Below are 16,706 nucleotides of genomic sequence, written 5' to 3' on the forward strand. Positions count from 1 at the left end.
TGAAAGCAAAGATACATCGCTGGCGGGCTTTTTTCTGAACTTGAGAGGCGACACACCTGAGAAACACCTGAGGCGGCGTAAATGAATCCTGCAGGTGAAATATTTATTTCTAACGGATGTTCTGCGCTGAGACGCCACACAGCTCCGAAAGAAGACCCAAACTGAGTCCAGAACGCTTCAAACAGCCGTCTGAGAGTTTAAAGAAGAAACCGAACCATCTCTCAAAGTTCTTCTTTTTCATGGAAATCAGTCATTAACAATTTCTAACCAGATGATTTGTTTGTTCTACATAAACTACAAAAAACAAACTGTTCAGTCAAATCAATAAGTCGCAATTATTTTGTATTTTCATCATGAACAGATGTGTAATGATGAATGCTGGGTAATATGTATGTTGATGTTGTTTAATGTCAAGTCTTTCAAAAAAATCTAGTCTGCAAAGAGCAAGTGCTGCGTCTCCTCTGCTGCTGATCTGAGCTTTTTCCGTCTTTGGGTCACAGAAGTCGGGCGCCGTGTGAACGGGCTGCAGCTCGTCCTGCAGGTGTGAAACTGATGTTTGAAAGGATTTATGATGAAATTAAAGGTCCAAAGTATTCTAACTGAAACTCAGCAGCGAGTTAAGAACAGCTGCATTTATTAGACATCACATCAGAAAACAGACAATCCAGAAGACTAAAATAACTAAATAAATAATGAAGAAAACTCCTCAGACGTTTGTTTCAGCCTTTAAAAGCATCACAGTTCTGTTCTGAGCAGATTCACGACCTTCAACATGTGAAACAGAAGAATAAACTAATGTTTCCTGGATTCATTCACAGTAAATCCCAATCAGTGCTCAGTGTCATCCTGTTACACACATTCAATTAACTCTACTGTGATATTTGAGGTTCACTTTGTTTAAAAAATGAAAAATGTAAAAAGAAAATTCAGAAAGTTTGAATCAGACTTTGAGTTTTGCTCAGTTTTAAATATAAAGTGTCTTTGTGTGAAAAACAAGAGCATAAAAGTACAGAAATGTTCAAACACACACAGAACAATTAAAAATCTGTCATTTCTATACATTTAAAAACAGAACATTTATAAAGTCGTTCTGTATTTTCACTAAAACAACGAGAAATATTCCATTAAAAAGTTTGTTTTACAGTCTGAAGATACTGGTCGTGTTAAAATTCACTTCTAATAAAAGTCAAATCAGATGATTCAAATGTGTGTGAGGTGTTTTCTGTTAACTGCTAAATCAATCAATAAAACATCAGCTCTAGAAACTGATGGGACTCGATGCAGTGAACGTCTGAAGACTCAAAACTGCTGACTCGTGACGTGAAAGTGCTGACTCATGACCTGCAGGCTGAGTCAGCAGAATGATGACAAAGAGTTTTCTAATGAGAATAAAAAAGAGTCGATTCTCTGCAGATTCACGGCCTCACAGAAACCTGCTGCTGCTGATGATGATGAGGAAGATGAGGAAGATGAAGACTGCAGGTATCTGTGAAACAATGAAGAAAACAAGAAATCTGAAACCGCTTTACTGGTCAAGTGTGAAAACAATGAGTCTGACTCTGGTTTGAAGCTGTTCACACACAGTAAAACAAACACTAGAACTATGACACACGATGATGATGATGATGAAGAACAAATGCTGATAGAAATACTCATAAAAACAGCTGTCTGGTGTTTCTGGACGTTCTAACAGGGTTCCTGCACATGTTCCTCTTCAACGGTTCCTTTTCCAGACTTCTAAGTCGACTTTTCAGACCACATCTGACACCTGAGAACAAAGATCAACATTTATTCTGAAAAGAAATCCGGCTCTCAACATGTCTGTGACAGTCGGACTATTCGTGCTCGTGTTTGCAGCCGGGTCCTGTGGGGTCCCTCTGACCCTCCCCACGTCGGAGCTTTCTTTTCCCGTTTGAAATCTTCGGCCGAGCAGACTTTAGATGTGGGCCCGTCAGAAACGTGGCCGTCAAACACCGACCAACCGATTTTCCCTCCGTCAGTGCAGCCTTGTTTATTGGCTGTAGCCATGGAAACGATGATGAACGCAGCCACGAAGGCCCGTTCACTGTCCTGATAACTCCTTCAATGCTTATTTGTGAAGCTTTCTTTCCTCTCTAACTAATCAGGTGGACGTCTGGTTTGGTGCAGCTCTGAGCTGTTCTGCAGGCTGTGGCGTGCAGGTGTACAGGAAGTGTACCTTCAGTCACATGACTCGCCCTGCTGGCCCGCCTCTCTGCTCCAAACACCTGAAACACACTTGCTTCGTACGCTTGTAGCATCAAATTCTGAATATTCGTCCAGACTTTCTTTTCTTTTTTCCATCGTTATCCAGACTGGAAAGACTCAAATCTAATTCTATACTTTTCCACACTGCAAAGCAACCCTGTTGTAAAGAAACAGCAGAAAATAAATACTGACTGGTTGGTGTAACAGATGACTTTAATGAAGTGGTTGGTTGTGTGCAGTGTTTGCATGTATGCATGTCTATACACAGTGTGACAAACAGAAAGCTGTTCTTCCTGCAATTAAAAATACACTCGATGGCTAATTCCACTTTATTACAACTCAGACCTGCTGTTCTCACTCCTTTCCTCGACAAACAGTCTATTCTTGACTTTCAGGTGTGCTCACTCTCAGTTTAAACCCAAATGAGGTGGTTTAGTTACCTTGCGAGGAAGCTGGCAGGCTTCAGGTTATGTGTTTGTGATCCGTCGCTTTACTCGAGGTGTTGTGTTTCTGAATGTTGATGCAGCTACAGACAGCTGCTGTTAGCCAACGTGGATAAAAGTTAGGAGAAGTTCTCGCCATGTGATCACGAGGTTAATCATATCTGATTCCTGTGTGCTTGTTTATGGCCCTTGGCTCACCTGAGAGTCAGTGTCAACACCAGCAGTGAAGAACAGGACAGCACACTGTGTCTACACAGACCCAGTGAAGTGCTGGATCCGGAGTTGTCATGGTGACCGAACAATCGACACCTACATCACACTGGACGAGACGTTCAGAGAGAACTATGCTGTTTCTGGATGCTGCAGAGCAGCTAGCGGCGCAAGGGACCCCAGGTGATCTACCACTACACCACAGTTAGACAGAGTGTATAAACCCCCGCAGTGCATCAGTGTCGCTCTCCGGCTCGCATTGGACTAGCAGGCCACACCTTCGCCATGGAGCAACTCTGGAAGAATTACTAAACACCTTATTGGTCTTCCCATACAGACCCTTCCCTGTCAGGACCACACGGACTGCAGTATTTCAAACACAGCTGTGCCTGTCGACAATGGTAGTGTTCCAGGTGAACAAGCTGATGAAACAAGTTGAGATGGGATGAGCCACTGCTGCCTCAGGAGCTCCTGCAGCAGTGCAAAGCCTGGGAGGAAGAACTACAAGTCTGCCTCAGGTCACCCTACCCTGGCCATATTTGTCGAAAGAGGTGACATCTGCAGGCTTTAGAGAGGTGCACATGTTTTGCGAAGAAGAAACCTCTGGACCACTGAGAGAGACGGTGGAGCGCATCTGTCAGTCCCGACGGCCCGCTCCGGAGATGCCCCGATTCAACCTCTGTGCTGTGCTTCCTGGTGCACAGATCTCACAGGTGCTGGAGAGGGAGCTCTCTGTTAACACTGATCAGATGATCCATGATTCCACAGCGGTGCTGACATGAAGTCAGCAGATATACAGAGCCAGGGAACCTCCTTTCTCCTGCTAATTCCAGACTCACGATCAAAGGACCATAATGTTAACGAAGCAGAAGATGCCTATGAGCTTTGCAGTGACCCCCCCGAGGGGTCACTGCAGCCGCATCGAGTCAGACGATTTCAGACCTGGACAACTCTTAGACGGAGCTGCTGGAGGTGACAGTGCAGGAGTTGCATGGGGGGGCAGCTCTAATGAATACTAATGCCAAGACGAGCGGCTCGTTCTCCAGAGGCCTCAGATGGAGGATTAGCCGACTGAGAGTTGATGAGAAAGTCTCCAGAAGCCGTTGTCTTCTCACTCTGTCTCTAGAGCTGGATCTGTGGTGGAGGTCGACTCTGTCAAGTAGAAGACCTCGAACGGTCGGCTCTTCATCCAGTCATCCTCAACTAGCCTCCGAGTGACGAGGCTCCTGATCCTCCGCCCCCCAGGCCCAGAGCAGATGTTTGCTGAGCTTCGACGCTCATTCTGAATCCTTTGATTCCAGACTTCTGGGTTATTAAATAATGAATTCACAATCAGAATATCAATAAATACAGATTCAAACAGCGACCCCACCGATCAGCTCTGAAACCGACCCCTTCTTATTTTAAAAAGAGACCAGGTCTAAGAGTCAGACCAGATCCAAAATCCAAATGGGACTCACCATCTACTGACATGATTTGGTGATTGTGGCGGCCCATATTTGGAGCTGATAATCTGGCGGACTCACCAGCTGGCAGATGCCGATCAGGCCTCCAGGTGGAGCCGGGCCCGTTCCGTCAGACTCATTTGATCGTCTGTTTTCCCAAACATCTCCACCGGCGGCTCGCCGCTCTGCTGCCGACACAACAGGAACAATCATGTGGTCTGCAGACACTGCTCATAGTTCTACGTCTGACACGATTAAATGAGGTGCTGAGTCTGCACCACAGCTTTCATATCAGTACAGGTGTGTTGTTCCTGTATACAAACAACATGACAGAAGAAGGTTGCAGCAGGAATGTAAATGTGGAAGCATCCGCCCCCCCTTCCAGTTAAAAAATCTCTCCTTTTCTTCTCATCAAATCTCACGTTTAGTCTCAAACCAACATGTTAGTCCATCTCTGACCTCCTGTCTGTGGTTCCTGCTGAAGGTGCGGGTCGGTCCTCACCTGGAAGGTGTTCATTCTGTCTGCAGGACATTCAGGAGAGTCCTGCTCACCGGCTGGCTGTTGACCCCACCACAGCTGCACCTGTCCCTCCAACGGGAAGCAGCCAAGCTCCCCGCAGCACAGCCCGGAGCTGGGCTCTGTCTGGACAGGCTGCTGGCTGGAGCTCAGCAGACTCTCTCCATGGACCTGCAGGACAGAAGCTCCACATCAGTTTTTGACATGTGAGGATGACTAAAAGATTCACTTCCTGTCTGCGAGCCACTGAGAGGCTGTTTGGAGGTTTTGGAGGTTTTTGTGAACTCGTTGATCGAAGCTGCGATACCTGTGACTGCAGTGTGTGTGTTTCAGACATGTTTGTGTGTCAGACCTCAGAGCCGCTGCCGGACTGTTGACCGTCAGGATCGACACTTTGCTCCTCCCACAGCAGATTCATCATCCTGCTCCAACTGACCGAGCCCTGAACAACACACACTGAGTGAAGCTACCAGAGGAAGACCTCAGTGGAAGCTCAAGGTTCAAGTGTTAGCTGTGACACTGTGACACGAGAACAACAGGACTCAGACCTGCTGACGATCTCACCTCGTCCTGGCTGCTGCACTTCAGTGGTGTTGGTGTTGAAGGGGCCAGCATCAGCGCCTCTCTGACCTCTGTGGGGGTCCTGAACACAACATGTCACTTTAGCTTCAGTTCAGTTTCAAACTGATCGACACACGAGTGTAACGAGACAGTGTGTCTCAAGACACCGTGAAGGAGACGGAAGACAATCATATGATGACAGCAGTGGAAACTGTAGTGTGTCCTGACCCCTCCCTGACCTACTGTAGACAGGAGTCCTCCTGGTTGGTGCTGATGGAGCGTTTGAGGGCACAGACGGGGGTGGAGGTGAGAACCGGGTGCTGTAACTTCAGATCCTCGACACCACACAGCCTGAAGAACTGAAGACAGACGCACATGAGACGGACATTCTAGGACAGTTTGGGATCAGGACGGACAGCAGAGCAGCGGCGTCGTGTCTTCACCTCCGAGGGCGAGAAGGTCAGAGCTCCCAGCGTGCTGCTTCTGCTCCAGGAGGAGGTGGAGTCCACGAAGAAGGCTCCATCCTCACTGGTCCCCAGCAGCCCCTCCAGACCAACAACCTTCACAACAACAACAACAACACGCTGCTTTTACCTGTGACACGGGGGGGGGGCGACTTCCCTCAAACCGTCAGCAAACACCGACTGTTCGGCTTCACGTTAGACGACAAGTTAACAAGACGTGTTTTTAACTACGCCTTTATGGGCGTCCACGTGGTGGCGCTATGTCAGCTGACTCAGACAGAAGAACGGTGAGAGAAACGATCTCACGTCCTCCAGCGCAGCATGTTTAGCCGTTCATGTTGTGTTGTCAGGGCAGATGCTCTGGTGTCCCTCAGGGATCGTTTGGTCCTGGTCTGCCTCCTACTGGAGACACTTCTTGTCCAGATACAGAAAGAACACAGGTGAAGTGTTGAACAGCATGTTCGGTTGTATTCGAACTTCATTCACAGAAAGGCAGCGTTGAAACACTCAGAGACCACACTCTGTCTTTCTCATGAAGAAGATGAAGTCCTTCTGTCCCGCTGTTACCGATGGTTACCAGGATGAGTATTCATTGGATTTATTGCCTCTTGGCAAATCTGTCCAATAAGATCTTATGTTTCAAGTTAGAAATCCGCTGAATCAAAACAGTCTGACAGAAATATTCTTGGATAACTCCACACTCACCTGCAGCGGTTTGCATACACATGTTTTCAGCTCCACAGGCGCCGTCGGCTCGCACGTGCTCAGAGAGGAGGCGGAGGCGGGGATGCTGATGGAGCACAGGTGAACATGGTGGCCTCTGCAGGTGCTCTGATGGCTGGAGGTGGAGCTGGACAGACTGTCTGCCTGCTGGAGGAGAGATGAACGTTATTATCGTCATTGTTGTCATGGGTGGATGATGGGTGCGTGGGTGGATGTTGACCTCGGAGGGGATGGGGGTCGTGCTGCGGGGGGCACAGGTCCTGGGTGCTGGTCTGGTGGAGGAGGAGGACCTGGAGGAGTTAGAGGAGGTGTTGGAGCAGGTGACGGAGGAGTTGTGGAGGTTTAAGACCTGCAGGTATCCCTCCTTCTCCACCTTCCTCTTGAGGGTGGAGTTCCAGTGGTTCTTGATGGAATTATCTGTCCTGAGAACAAACAGTGTTGGAGGGTGCAAATAAGAACAATCATGCAAATACAACAATAAAAAGAATTCAGAATTTAAAATAATGTTTTTACAACGAAATTAAGAAAAAAGTGTTTTGCTTTGCAATAATATATAACTATGGCAAAGAGTATGTGGCCCCCTGCTGCAGCAGGGGGCCTCAGTCGGCCACTAAAGGAGCTGCTCAGCTCCTCTACAGTCCGGTGCAGTGAGTGAGAGCTGTTGTCCGTGATGATTTTCTTTCCCCTGAAACACTCTTAATATGTTGGCTCATAATGTTAGCAGCTACAAGTACAGCTGAGTCCAAGTTTCAACAGTTCATCTTAGCTTGATGGAAGCTGATCCCAGTCTGACAGTGCAGAGCTGACCATGAAACTCTGAGACGACACCAACGTCTCCCCTCCACCCCAACTTCAGGACAACCTTTACATGTTTTACCCCATTTACAGACAGGTATGTGACTGACTGCAGACAGGACACCTGCAGACAGGACACCTGCTGACAGGACACCTGCTGACAGGACATGTGCCGGTGGTCTACGTACCTGCCGTCCAGCAGCTTGGAAATGTCGGCCCAGCGGTTTCCCAGCAGCCTGTGAGCCTGACAGATGATGTGGTCCTCCTCCAGCGTCCAGCTGCTCTTCTTCACCGTGGGGTTCAGGTGGTTGTGCCAGCGCTCGCGGCACTGCTTCCCGTTACGAGTGTGCAGGTGTTTGGCAATGAGCGACCAGCGCTTCATGCCATACTTCTGAACCAGATCAATGACCTGCATGGGAAGTGGCCAATAACAGACATGTTATGATACAGATAGCACATTAGCAGTAATACAATATTCAAAATGAACTTATCCAGCAGAATTAGTTTCTAAGTAAATTCTGCTGCTGCAGGACAGATTCCAGGAGACGAGTCTTAAATAACGAGTCCTTTAACGAAGAAGACGATTCCCATTAACGGGTCTCTGGATTTAAAGCAGTGAGTCACTACAGGTGCAGCAGTGTGTTTGACAGTTCTGGGGTAAGTTCTGCAAGAGATCATTTACAGACAGTCTGCTGCTTCCTTTCAGTTTGTTTAATCCTACTTTAGAATGGATGTGCAATGTAATCGAACTAATCACATAATTTGCATAAAAATGTCACTTTCGTGAGGTCACTTAAAGAGCAGTTTCAGAACAAGCTATTTCAAATAAATCGCTGAACAGCTGCCTATTTGAAGCAGGCTTATATTAGAGACAGGCCTGTATTTCTTATTCCCTCTGTTTGAAAGGTAGATGTGCTCATATTTTAGCATGAAGCCTTCTTGTTTTCTGGTCACAGTATTAACGGAGGCATAAAATGAGCAGATGGTAATCGCAAAAGACCAACAAGTCTCGAGTCAAGACTTTTTATAAGGCAGTCATGGATCATACCATGAGTATAGTATGGTTTAGTCATAGTACAGTGTAGTAGTAGCAGTACTATACAACTAGTAGTTTACAGTGTGACTGTGTACCCTCTGATCCTCCTCCTGAGTCCAGGGACCTTTGACGAGCTCTGGATTCTTTATCTGCTGCCCCCTCTGGTGACACTCCTCATCTGACCTCTGACCCTGAGACACAACAGACAGACAGTTCACAACAGCCAGCGCTGACAGTCGGTCTGTGAGTCACACTTATGGACTGATGCGTTTGAGGCCCTGTGCAACACGCCACCATCAGACTGCAGGATTAACAGGATGAACAGCGGCGGTGACGTTTGGAGACGACAGCTCAGGAACGTACGGAGAGAAGACAGACAAACACGCACACACGTGAGGGCTGCAGCAGCGGCTCGGACAAACTCATAGTGAATGTTAGCAGCGCCCTCTGCTGGAGCACAAGGCGAACTACGTCAAACACTGGAAATGTTGCTTTCAAACTGCTCGTTTGACTCTGGCTGATACAAAAATATCACAAACAGCTGAGAAGCTAACACAGAACGCATGTTATATTTAAACTGAGATGAAGGTGGATTTATCACTGCATTTAATTACAATACTGATGACGGAGAAATATACTGTAAAATATTACAGTGAAATTAGAAATGACACAAGTACGGTAAGCTCACTGTTCAGTACCAAACCTGTCAGGTACGAGTTCCCACATGAATATTATACCGGGCCTGTAATGCTAATGCTTCCTTTCATGTTTCAGTTGTGTGTTGTTGATAATGTTTCCCCACAGTTCACCTTCATTTCACACAGTCCTGCTGAATGAAAGCTCCTGCTGCCTTCAGGAAATACAAAGTGTCACGTTCTGTCTTCAGCCTGAGTTCACGTGTGATTGGCTGTGTGCGCTCAGCTGCTGTGCTGCGGTCGTGTCATGTGGTCTGGCTGGTCGTCGTCAGCCTGCTGGTTCTGATCAGCAGCTGAATGTGCAGCAGCGTGTCGCAGTGATCAGTTCGCACTCAGACTGAGTAACATGCTGTTTGTCTGATCTGAAATGAAGCAGGACGTCCTGCGTCTGCTCTGGACGCTCGATGGAGCCGCAGAGCAAAGACACGGAGACCAAAACAAAGCTACTCACTTCAAAAGGAACAGCAACTGAAGACCAGCTGTTTGATCCAAACCCCTTCACCAGCCTGTGCAGCTTCTTATCCTGAAGAGGAACTTCATCATCATCATCATCATCATCGTCATCCATGTGAGCTACCATGTCATCATCTCAGCATTAAGATACACTGATGCAGGATACAGTCCCGAATCCCGAAACGTCGGACTTGTTGGCAAACAGCTGCTACACACGACGTCTTCTTCCTGTCACCTGCTCGTCTCTACCTGAGTCTGTCTGCCGCTCAGCAGGTCGTGTTCAGTTTACATTAGTGGTGAGAGTCACCATAAAGCTGTGTGAAGCTGAGGGGGGCTGCAGATTCAGCTGCTCTGGAGGGTCGTCACTGCCCGAGGCACCGACACACTGTCACGGTGTTCACATTGGCTTTTCACATTTATATCATAGAGGCTTTCGGTTAGCGGTTCTGGCAAACTCAGACACAAGCAGCAGAAAAGTGAAGCCGACCAAAGTGCCAAAACCTGCAGTTCCTCCAACGGCCACTTGAGGCTGCCTCCAAAAGTGAGTCAGTCCCCATAGACCCCCATTTAAAAATGTCGACTTCACAGCAGAAATAAACATGTTTACAGCCTGGCACACAACATGGTTTTGGTCTCTGTAGCTAATTTCCCTGCTCGTGACGATCGCTGATTGAAATGAAGTTATACATTATTACAGGCAGCTAGCTGCTAGGTAACAGCAACCAGGTGGCACCTCAGACCCACCCACGTTCTACCTCTTTTGGTGGAGTTTGGTGGAGTCAGGTGTCAATGAGCATCACAGTGAGTCTTCAGAAACCTGAGGGTGGTGTCAGAGACCATGTTGATACGGTCTATGCTCAGATATAAAACACCTGAGAGCATCCTGTACCTGACTGACAGGAACAGTCTGCTAAGCTGCTGAGAGCTGGACACACAGGACACACACGGTTTCTGAGTTAGCCCCGAATGCTAACACAATGACGTTACCTCCTCATTTGTCCATCTGGGCTTCTGTAGAGTCTCTCTGGAAAGTCGTCCATCCAGTCCTTTACGTCCCAAACAGCCGGAAAGACTCTTTGTACTGAGACAGGAAACAACACGCAGGATTAGAGCTGAAGCTATTAGTCGATTAATCAATCAGCAAAAAATACTGTCTCAGATTTTCTATTTTTCTCAGTTTTCTCTCTCAGTAAACTGAATCTCTTTCAGCTTTGGACTGTTGTTTCACTGTTTGCTGGCATTTTACAGACCAAACAATTGATCAATTAAGACAGAAACCAATTTAAAACAGATTAACTGATTATGCCAATAATCAAAAATTGCAGCCCCTACACAGGATTTTACAGGTTCGATCAAGCTTTACATGGAGACTGTGTCTGCAAACTCTTCCTGCTGCATTCATGGATCACTGACCAGCCTGTTCCATCATGTCGAGATAAAATATTAGTTAATTAATTTATTTTCCTGTAGAAATATCCAGGTGTGTGACAGGTATGGTGTGTTCACCAGCTCTCACCTGGACCTGCGACTCCTGCTGCTCATCACTGCTGCTCATATAAACACTGACACACTGATGTGCTGCTGGAAGAAACACTGTGAACACACACACACACACACACACACACACACACACACACACACACACACACAGTTAGTTCAACACCTCGTCATCTCATCAGACTCTCAGGCCAACGGAGGGACAACCTGACACTAAAATAACTAGATCATCTTCACCAAGCAACACATTTTCATTATTCATCAAGCAAAACAACAAGTTAACGCCCACAATTTCCTTCACTTGTAACAGGAAACAAAAGTCAGTTAATTGTTAAGATGCAGCTCGTTAGAGGACCTGCAACGATTAGAGAGTTAGACAATCAACAGAAACTGAAACGGCAACTGTTTTGATCATGGTGTGACTGTGCTGCTACACTGGAAGCAGCCAGTGATGCTGAAGCTTACACACCTCCTGATGATTTTCAAGCTGCTTCCACTTTCTCTACTGTGATGATCTGCTGATTTTCTCCTTCATAAATCACAGTAAACTGAATATCAGAAGGTTTTGGACAAAACAAGCAGACTGAGGACGTCACTGTGACCTCTGAGAAACTGTGAACGCCCCTGTTTCAACTGGTTTTTAACATTTCATAGACTCAACATTTGAACTGATTCATATAAAAGGTAATCAACACATTGACTGACAGTTAAAAACCTGAGCTGCAGCTCCATCTTTTGCAGTATGAATGAAGATCATAAGAATAATAAGTGAACATGATTTCAGATCCACTGTGCGGCTACATGCTAACAGCAGAAACATGAAGTTAAAGATCATGAAAATACTGAGCAAACCCACGACAACGACACCTGAGAGCAGAGATCAGAAAGGAGTCCAGATGTTTAGAGTCTGATCAAAGTTCAGCACTTCTGCTGCTGCCAAACAGCTCAGACAACGGACGGTTTGTTACCGTTACCGTTAAGACAGCTAGCGTTAGCACAGGCTAGCTGCTGGCCGCCGGTGAACGGAGGACGATTAAAGTGCTTTTAAAGCTCCAAACGCGTCAAACACTCGGTGCCTGTGACAGCTGGCCTCCTCTGTCCCGGTACACTACCGGCTGTAGATCTGCCGGTTCATGTCGGCGGCGGAGATCAGCGAACTTACCGGCGGCGGTTAACGGAGGAGCAGGAGCAGCTCGAGACGTTCAGCTGTCAGAGCTCGCGCTCTCTGTCCAGAGAACGCAGGGGCTGTCCTCTGATTGGACAGGCCCGGTGATGACGTCACGTCGTCTCGTTATATTGCGACGCATTTACTTTTTTTAATTTCATTCAGCACTCTCACTGTACTTCACCTTCACTTTTATTGTACTCAGTATGTGATTTTAACATGTACATATATTTCATTTGACTATGTATGCCTAGTAGTACAGTGTCACTGTACAGTTATTTTAATTTTTTACTGCACATGTTGTTATAATATTCATATTTTAATTGAACAGTTTTCTATTAAATATTCATGTTTCTTGACTTTTGCAGCAGGTGTGTTTCTTTTCTTTTTCCACCCTCATTAATACCGAGGCAAAGTCCTTGTATGGCAACATTTATCATGCAATAAAGCTTCCTCTGATTCTGATGGTACGATTCTAATTTATTATTTCACGTGTATCCATCACTGTATATGTACAAGCACCCATCAGTCAGTGGTTTACATCAAATCTATCATACTTGACCTCACAGTTCACTATTTTTAAACCTTGTCATGCTTTGGAAATTTGGATGAATTTTGTCTTGTTTCAGGCATCGATTGGCCTCCAGATGGATTCAAAACGTGTTCGTCTCTGAAGCTTGTTTCACTCTGTAATCCATCACTGTGAAGATTTGGGGGGTTTGAGGTTTATTTACTGTCAGGATCCAGATGAAGTCAGTAAACCTGCTTCTGGCTTCCTGTTTACAGACGTCATCAGAATGAACCTGTCACCTGTTTTGGGCTGGGCGGGGCTACCCTTCGTCTTATGATTGGATCACTGATCATTTGTTAAGATGAATTTTCTGTGAATTTGATCCTGATTAAGGAGATTGACAGTATCTGCTCAGAGTTTGTGAAGGTGAGCTGCAGTCAGAACAAGAACAAAGTATGAAGAGTGAAAAATGTCATCAGTCTGTTTGAAGGATTTCATGATCGTTTATTGAGCTTCACACATGCACAAGTTTTAAAAAGACATCTTTCATTTCAGGAAAGAAATGTTTCAGACTGCAGGTTTAATCGTTATCTGAGAAGCTGCTTCCACAGTGAGCGAGTGAGACTGACAGGTCAGTCGTTATTGATGTTTAAGACAAAGGAACTAAAGCTTCACTGGAGCATCGAGACTATTTAGACTGATTATCAGGTTACAATTTACCCTCAAATCAGAAGCAACAAGTCTGGATGGAGAAAAAGATTTGAGCCTGAATCAGAGTCTGTCTTTGTGAGACCAGGACCTGATGTGAAACCCTTCAGGATCTCAGCTGCCTCTCTTCACCTGCTGCTCTGATAAGCAAAAGAAATGAAAACCCCACAAACACTGTGTCAAGTTACACTGAGACGTCCCTGATGTTCAATACGACCAACAAGGTCCCAGAACTCCAGCATCCTGAGCGGAAGGCGTCCTGCTGGAGATGAAACTGGACCCAAAACCTGAAGAGCCACAAAAGAAAAGTGAAAATAAATTAAAACGGAAGAAAAGAAAAGGTATTTTCTCTGTGAGTCAGACTCATTGTTCATGTTTGCGTCCTCTCAGCGGAGTCGCTGCTCCAGGATTTGTGATGCTAGTGGCTAACATGCTAACCAGCAGGGGGCGCAGGGCTCGGTCGCAGTAGCGGTTGGCTAACTGTCGCTGGTCCACTCAGAGCTCAGCTCTGTCAACATGTCGACCTCACAAATGTCAGCGTCAAAGTTCAGCAAACTGAACTTGGAGCAATAAATAAATCAACATCTATGAATTCACAGTTTTAATGTCCTCTCTGGTTCACCTGTGAACACACCTGCTGTACAGGTGTGATGTCACCTGTATGTCACTACAACACAGAGGAGATACGAGGTTTCACTGCTGGTGCGACTGTGCTGCTACACTGGAGGCAGCCAGTGATACTGAAGCTTACACACCTCCTGAGGTGGAGGGGGTGAAGTGACTGTGCAGGTGGTGTCTGTCAGTGGTTGAGTTGCATTATGGGTAATGGAGGCACCAGGTTTCATCTTGTTTTTTTAATTCTTCGACCCTTCAGAGCTTTTTGCCGTTGCTGGATTTGGCTCCTCTTCTTCGCTTGTTTGCCGGCGTTGTCACCTGTGACCGTGACGTCACTGCCGCCCGGGTCATCACAGGTGACCTGGGTACCAGCGTCAACCAGCTGGTCTGCTGCAGTGGAGGCAGCGACCTCGTCACCCTGGGCGTCGGTGGGGGCGGGGGCGGGGGCGTCTCTTGCACTGCTGCCACTCTGACGGTGTTTCTCCCGTACAGCCTCCTCTCGTACTCCAGCAGCTGCTCCCAGAAGCCGGCGTTCAGCCTGACGTAGGGCCGGCTCTCCCGGACCCAGCGGTGCGCCTGGCTGAGCGTCACCCCCCTGTACCGCATCAGGTACGCCATCACCAACGCTGGTGAGCGGCTCATACCGGCGGCGCAGTGCACCAGCGTGCCCCCCGCGCGGTTGCCATGGATTCGTGCGGCCACTCGGTCGAAGTGGTCTCCGAGGCGGGCGCTGGGCAGGTCGGAGACTGGGACCCGCACACACTCCACCCCCGGGTAAGCGGGGCAAACGTGGTTGAGCGTGGCGTTGACAATCAGGGTGATGCCCATCTGCGACACCAGCGTGGCGTTGAGCGGCGCGTCGGCCCCCCCGAGGAACAAGGTGGGCGTGATGCGAGAGACCGACATGAGGATCTGTCAGGAAACACATGATGGTGTTAATCCAGGGACACCAGAGACCCCCCGAGATGTCTGTGAACTGCATCATATCCTTTAACATCCAGCTGTGAAATGGACTCATAGCGCCGCCTGCAGCTGTGGACAGGTACTGAACACCGCAGTCACACCTGTGGACAGACTGTGCCAGAGGTCACGTGACAGGTTCTGCACCTGTCAGAGCTGCTGTTAGCGAGACGTTTCAGAAACATGTTGTGTTTGTTTGAGCTGTTGCTTCTCTGTGAAACATGTTCGTGTGTTTGTTCAGTCAGGAAGTGACTCCAGTGATCCTGTCCTGACACCCCCTGTGTGCGCGCGTGCGTGCGTGTGTGCGTGTGTGCGTGTGTTACCTGCTGCCTGGTCGGTTCCTTCACTTTGGTTTTGCTTGTTTCTTCCTCTGATCACCGCTCTGAATGAACACACACACACACACACACACACACACACACACACACACACTGATGATACCGTACAAGGCTGTGTGTGTCTGTCGGCCAGCCAATGAACTGAAGGGTTAATTTTAGTGCAACAGCTGAAAACTGGTACTGTCATGTGACTTTTACCAAAATAAGACCAACAATCCTGACGACTAAAACCACTGAAACACACAGAGAAACTGTAATGTCTTCTACACACACTTATTCTGTTATTGATTATTAACTATGTTGAAAGAGAAAGAAAATGAAACGTTTCATAGATGAAACCAAATGTTCACATGAAAAATTATTTTAACATGTGATAAATTGTTGTTACTGCAGTGTAATAATAATAATTACATTACTACATGTCGAGAGACTCCTATGTGTGTTCTTTTCTGTTTCAAACTACTTGTTAAATGTTAATCATAAAATGTTAGAATAATGAAGATAAACTAAATCCAAACTTGTCAGACCCTCACTCTTTTTAAAATCCAGACTGGTGACCTGTCCAGGTGGACGAGTGGGGATAGATCATTTATTTGTTAGTAGCAGTATTAACATCAACATTTACTTTATTAAGGTTCCAATCTGATAATAAGGCAGCAGCTAGGATGTAATGAACAAGACTCAGTTCATGGTTTCAGATTGCAAGAAAACTCATCATCCTCAGGAAAATACTGTTTCAGGTACATTCAGATTGGTGTCAGCTGATCAGTGCTGCATTATTTCTGTTATTTCAACATTATAAGAAAATGATATAAAATTATATATATGACCATAAATCATATAGAATGATCTTATATATATATATATATATATATATACACATATATATATATACATGTATATATATATATATACACATATATATATATACATGTATATATATATATATACACATATATATATATACATGTATATATATATATATATATATATATATATATATATATATATATATATATATATATACATATATATACACATACATGTATATATACATATATACATACATACATATATATATATACACATACATATATATATACATATATACATACATACATACATATATATACATACATACATACATATATATATATATATATATATATATATATATACATATATATATATATATATATATATACAAATCTAATTTAATTTTCAATCACAGTTGGACCTACAGTTCCTCCAGGACGTGACGTTACAGAGATGTGATTCTTCTTCTGTCCAGTTGGGGGCAGTGGAGGACCGCCGGAAGTTAGGAGAAAGAAACGAAATGAAGAA

At 45.9% G+C, this 16,706-nt stretch overlaps 1 protein-coding gene across 1 annotated transcript; it reads right to left on the minus strand.

Annotated features, from left to right (window-relative positions):
* Window positions 1-14,319: 14,319 nt before the first annotated feature.
* Window positions 14,320-14,970, minus strand: si:ch1073-184j22.2 (dual specificity protein phosphatase 18). Its single transcript, XM_041949990.1, has one exon. The coding sequence runs from the start codon at window positions 14,968-14,970 to the stop codon at window positions 14,320-14,322; it is 651 nt and encodes a 216-aa protein (XP_041805924.1).
* Between the last annotated feature and the right edge of the window lie 1,736 nt (window positions 14,971-16,706).

The sequence above is a fragment of the Chelmon rostratus genome, chromosome 12, assembly GCF_017976325.1.
Source record: "Chelmon rostratus isolate fCheRos1 chromosome 12, fCheRos1.pri, whole genome shotgun sequence".
In the NCBI taxonomy this organism is placed as follows: Eukaryota; Metazoa; Chordata; class Actinopteri; order Chaetodontiformes; family Chaetodontidae; genus Chelmon; species Chelmon rostratus.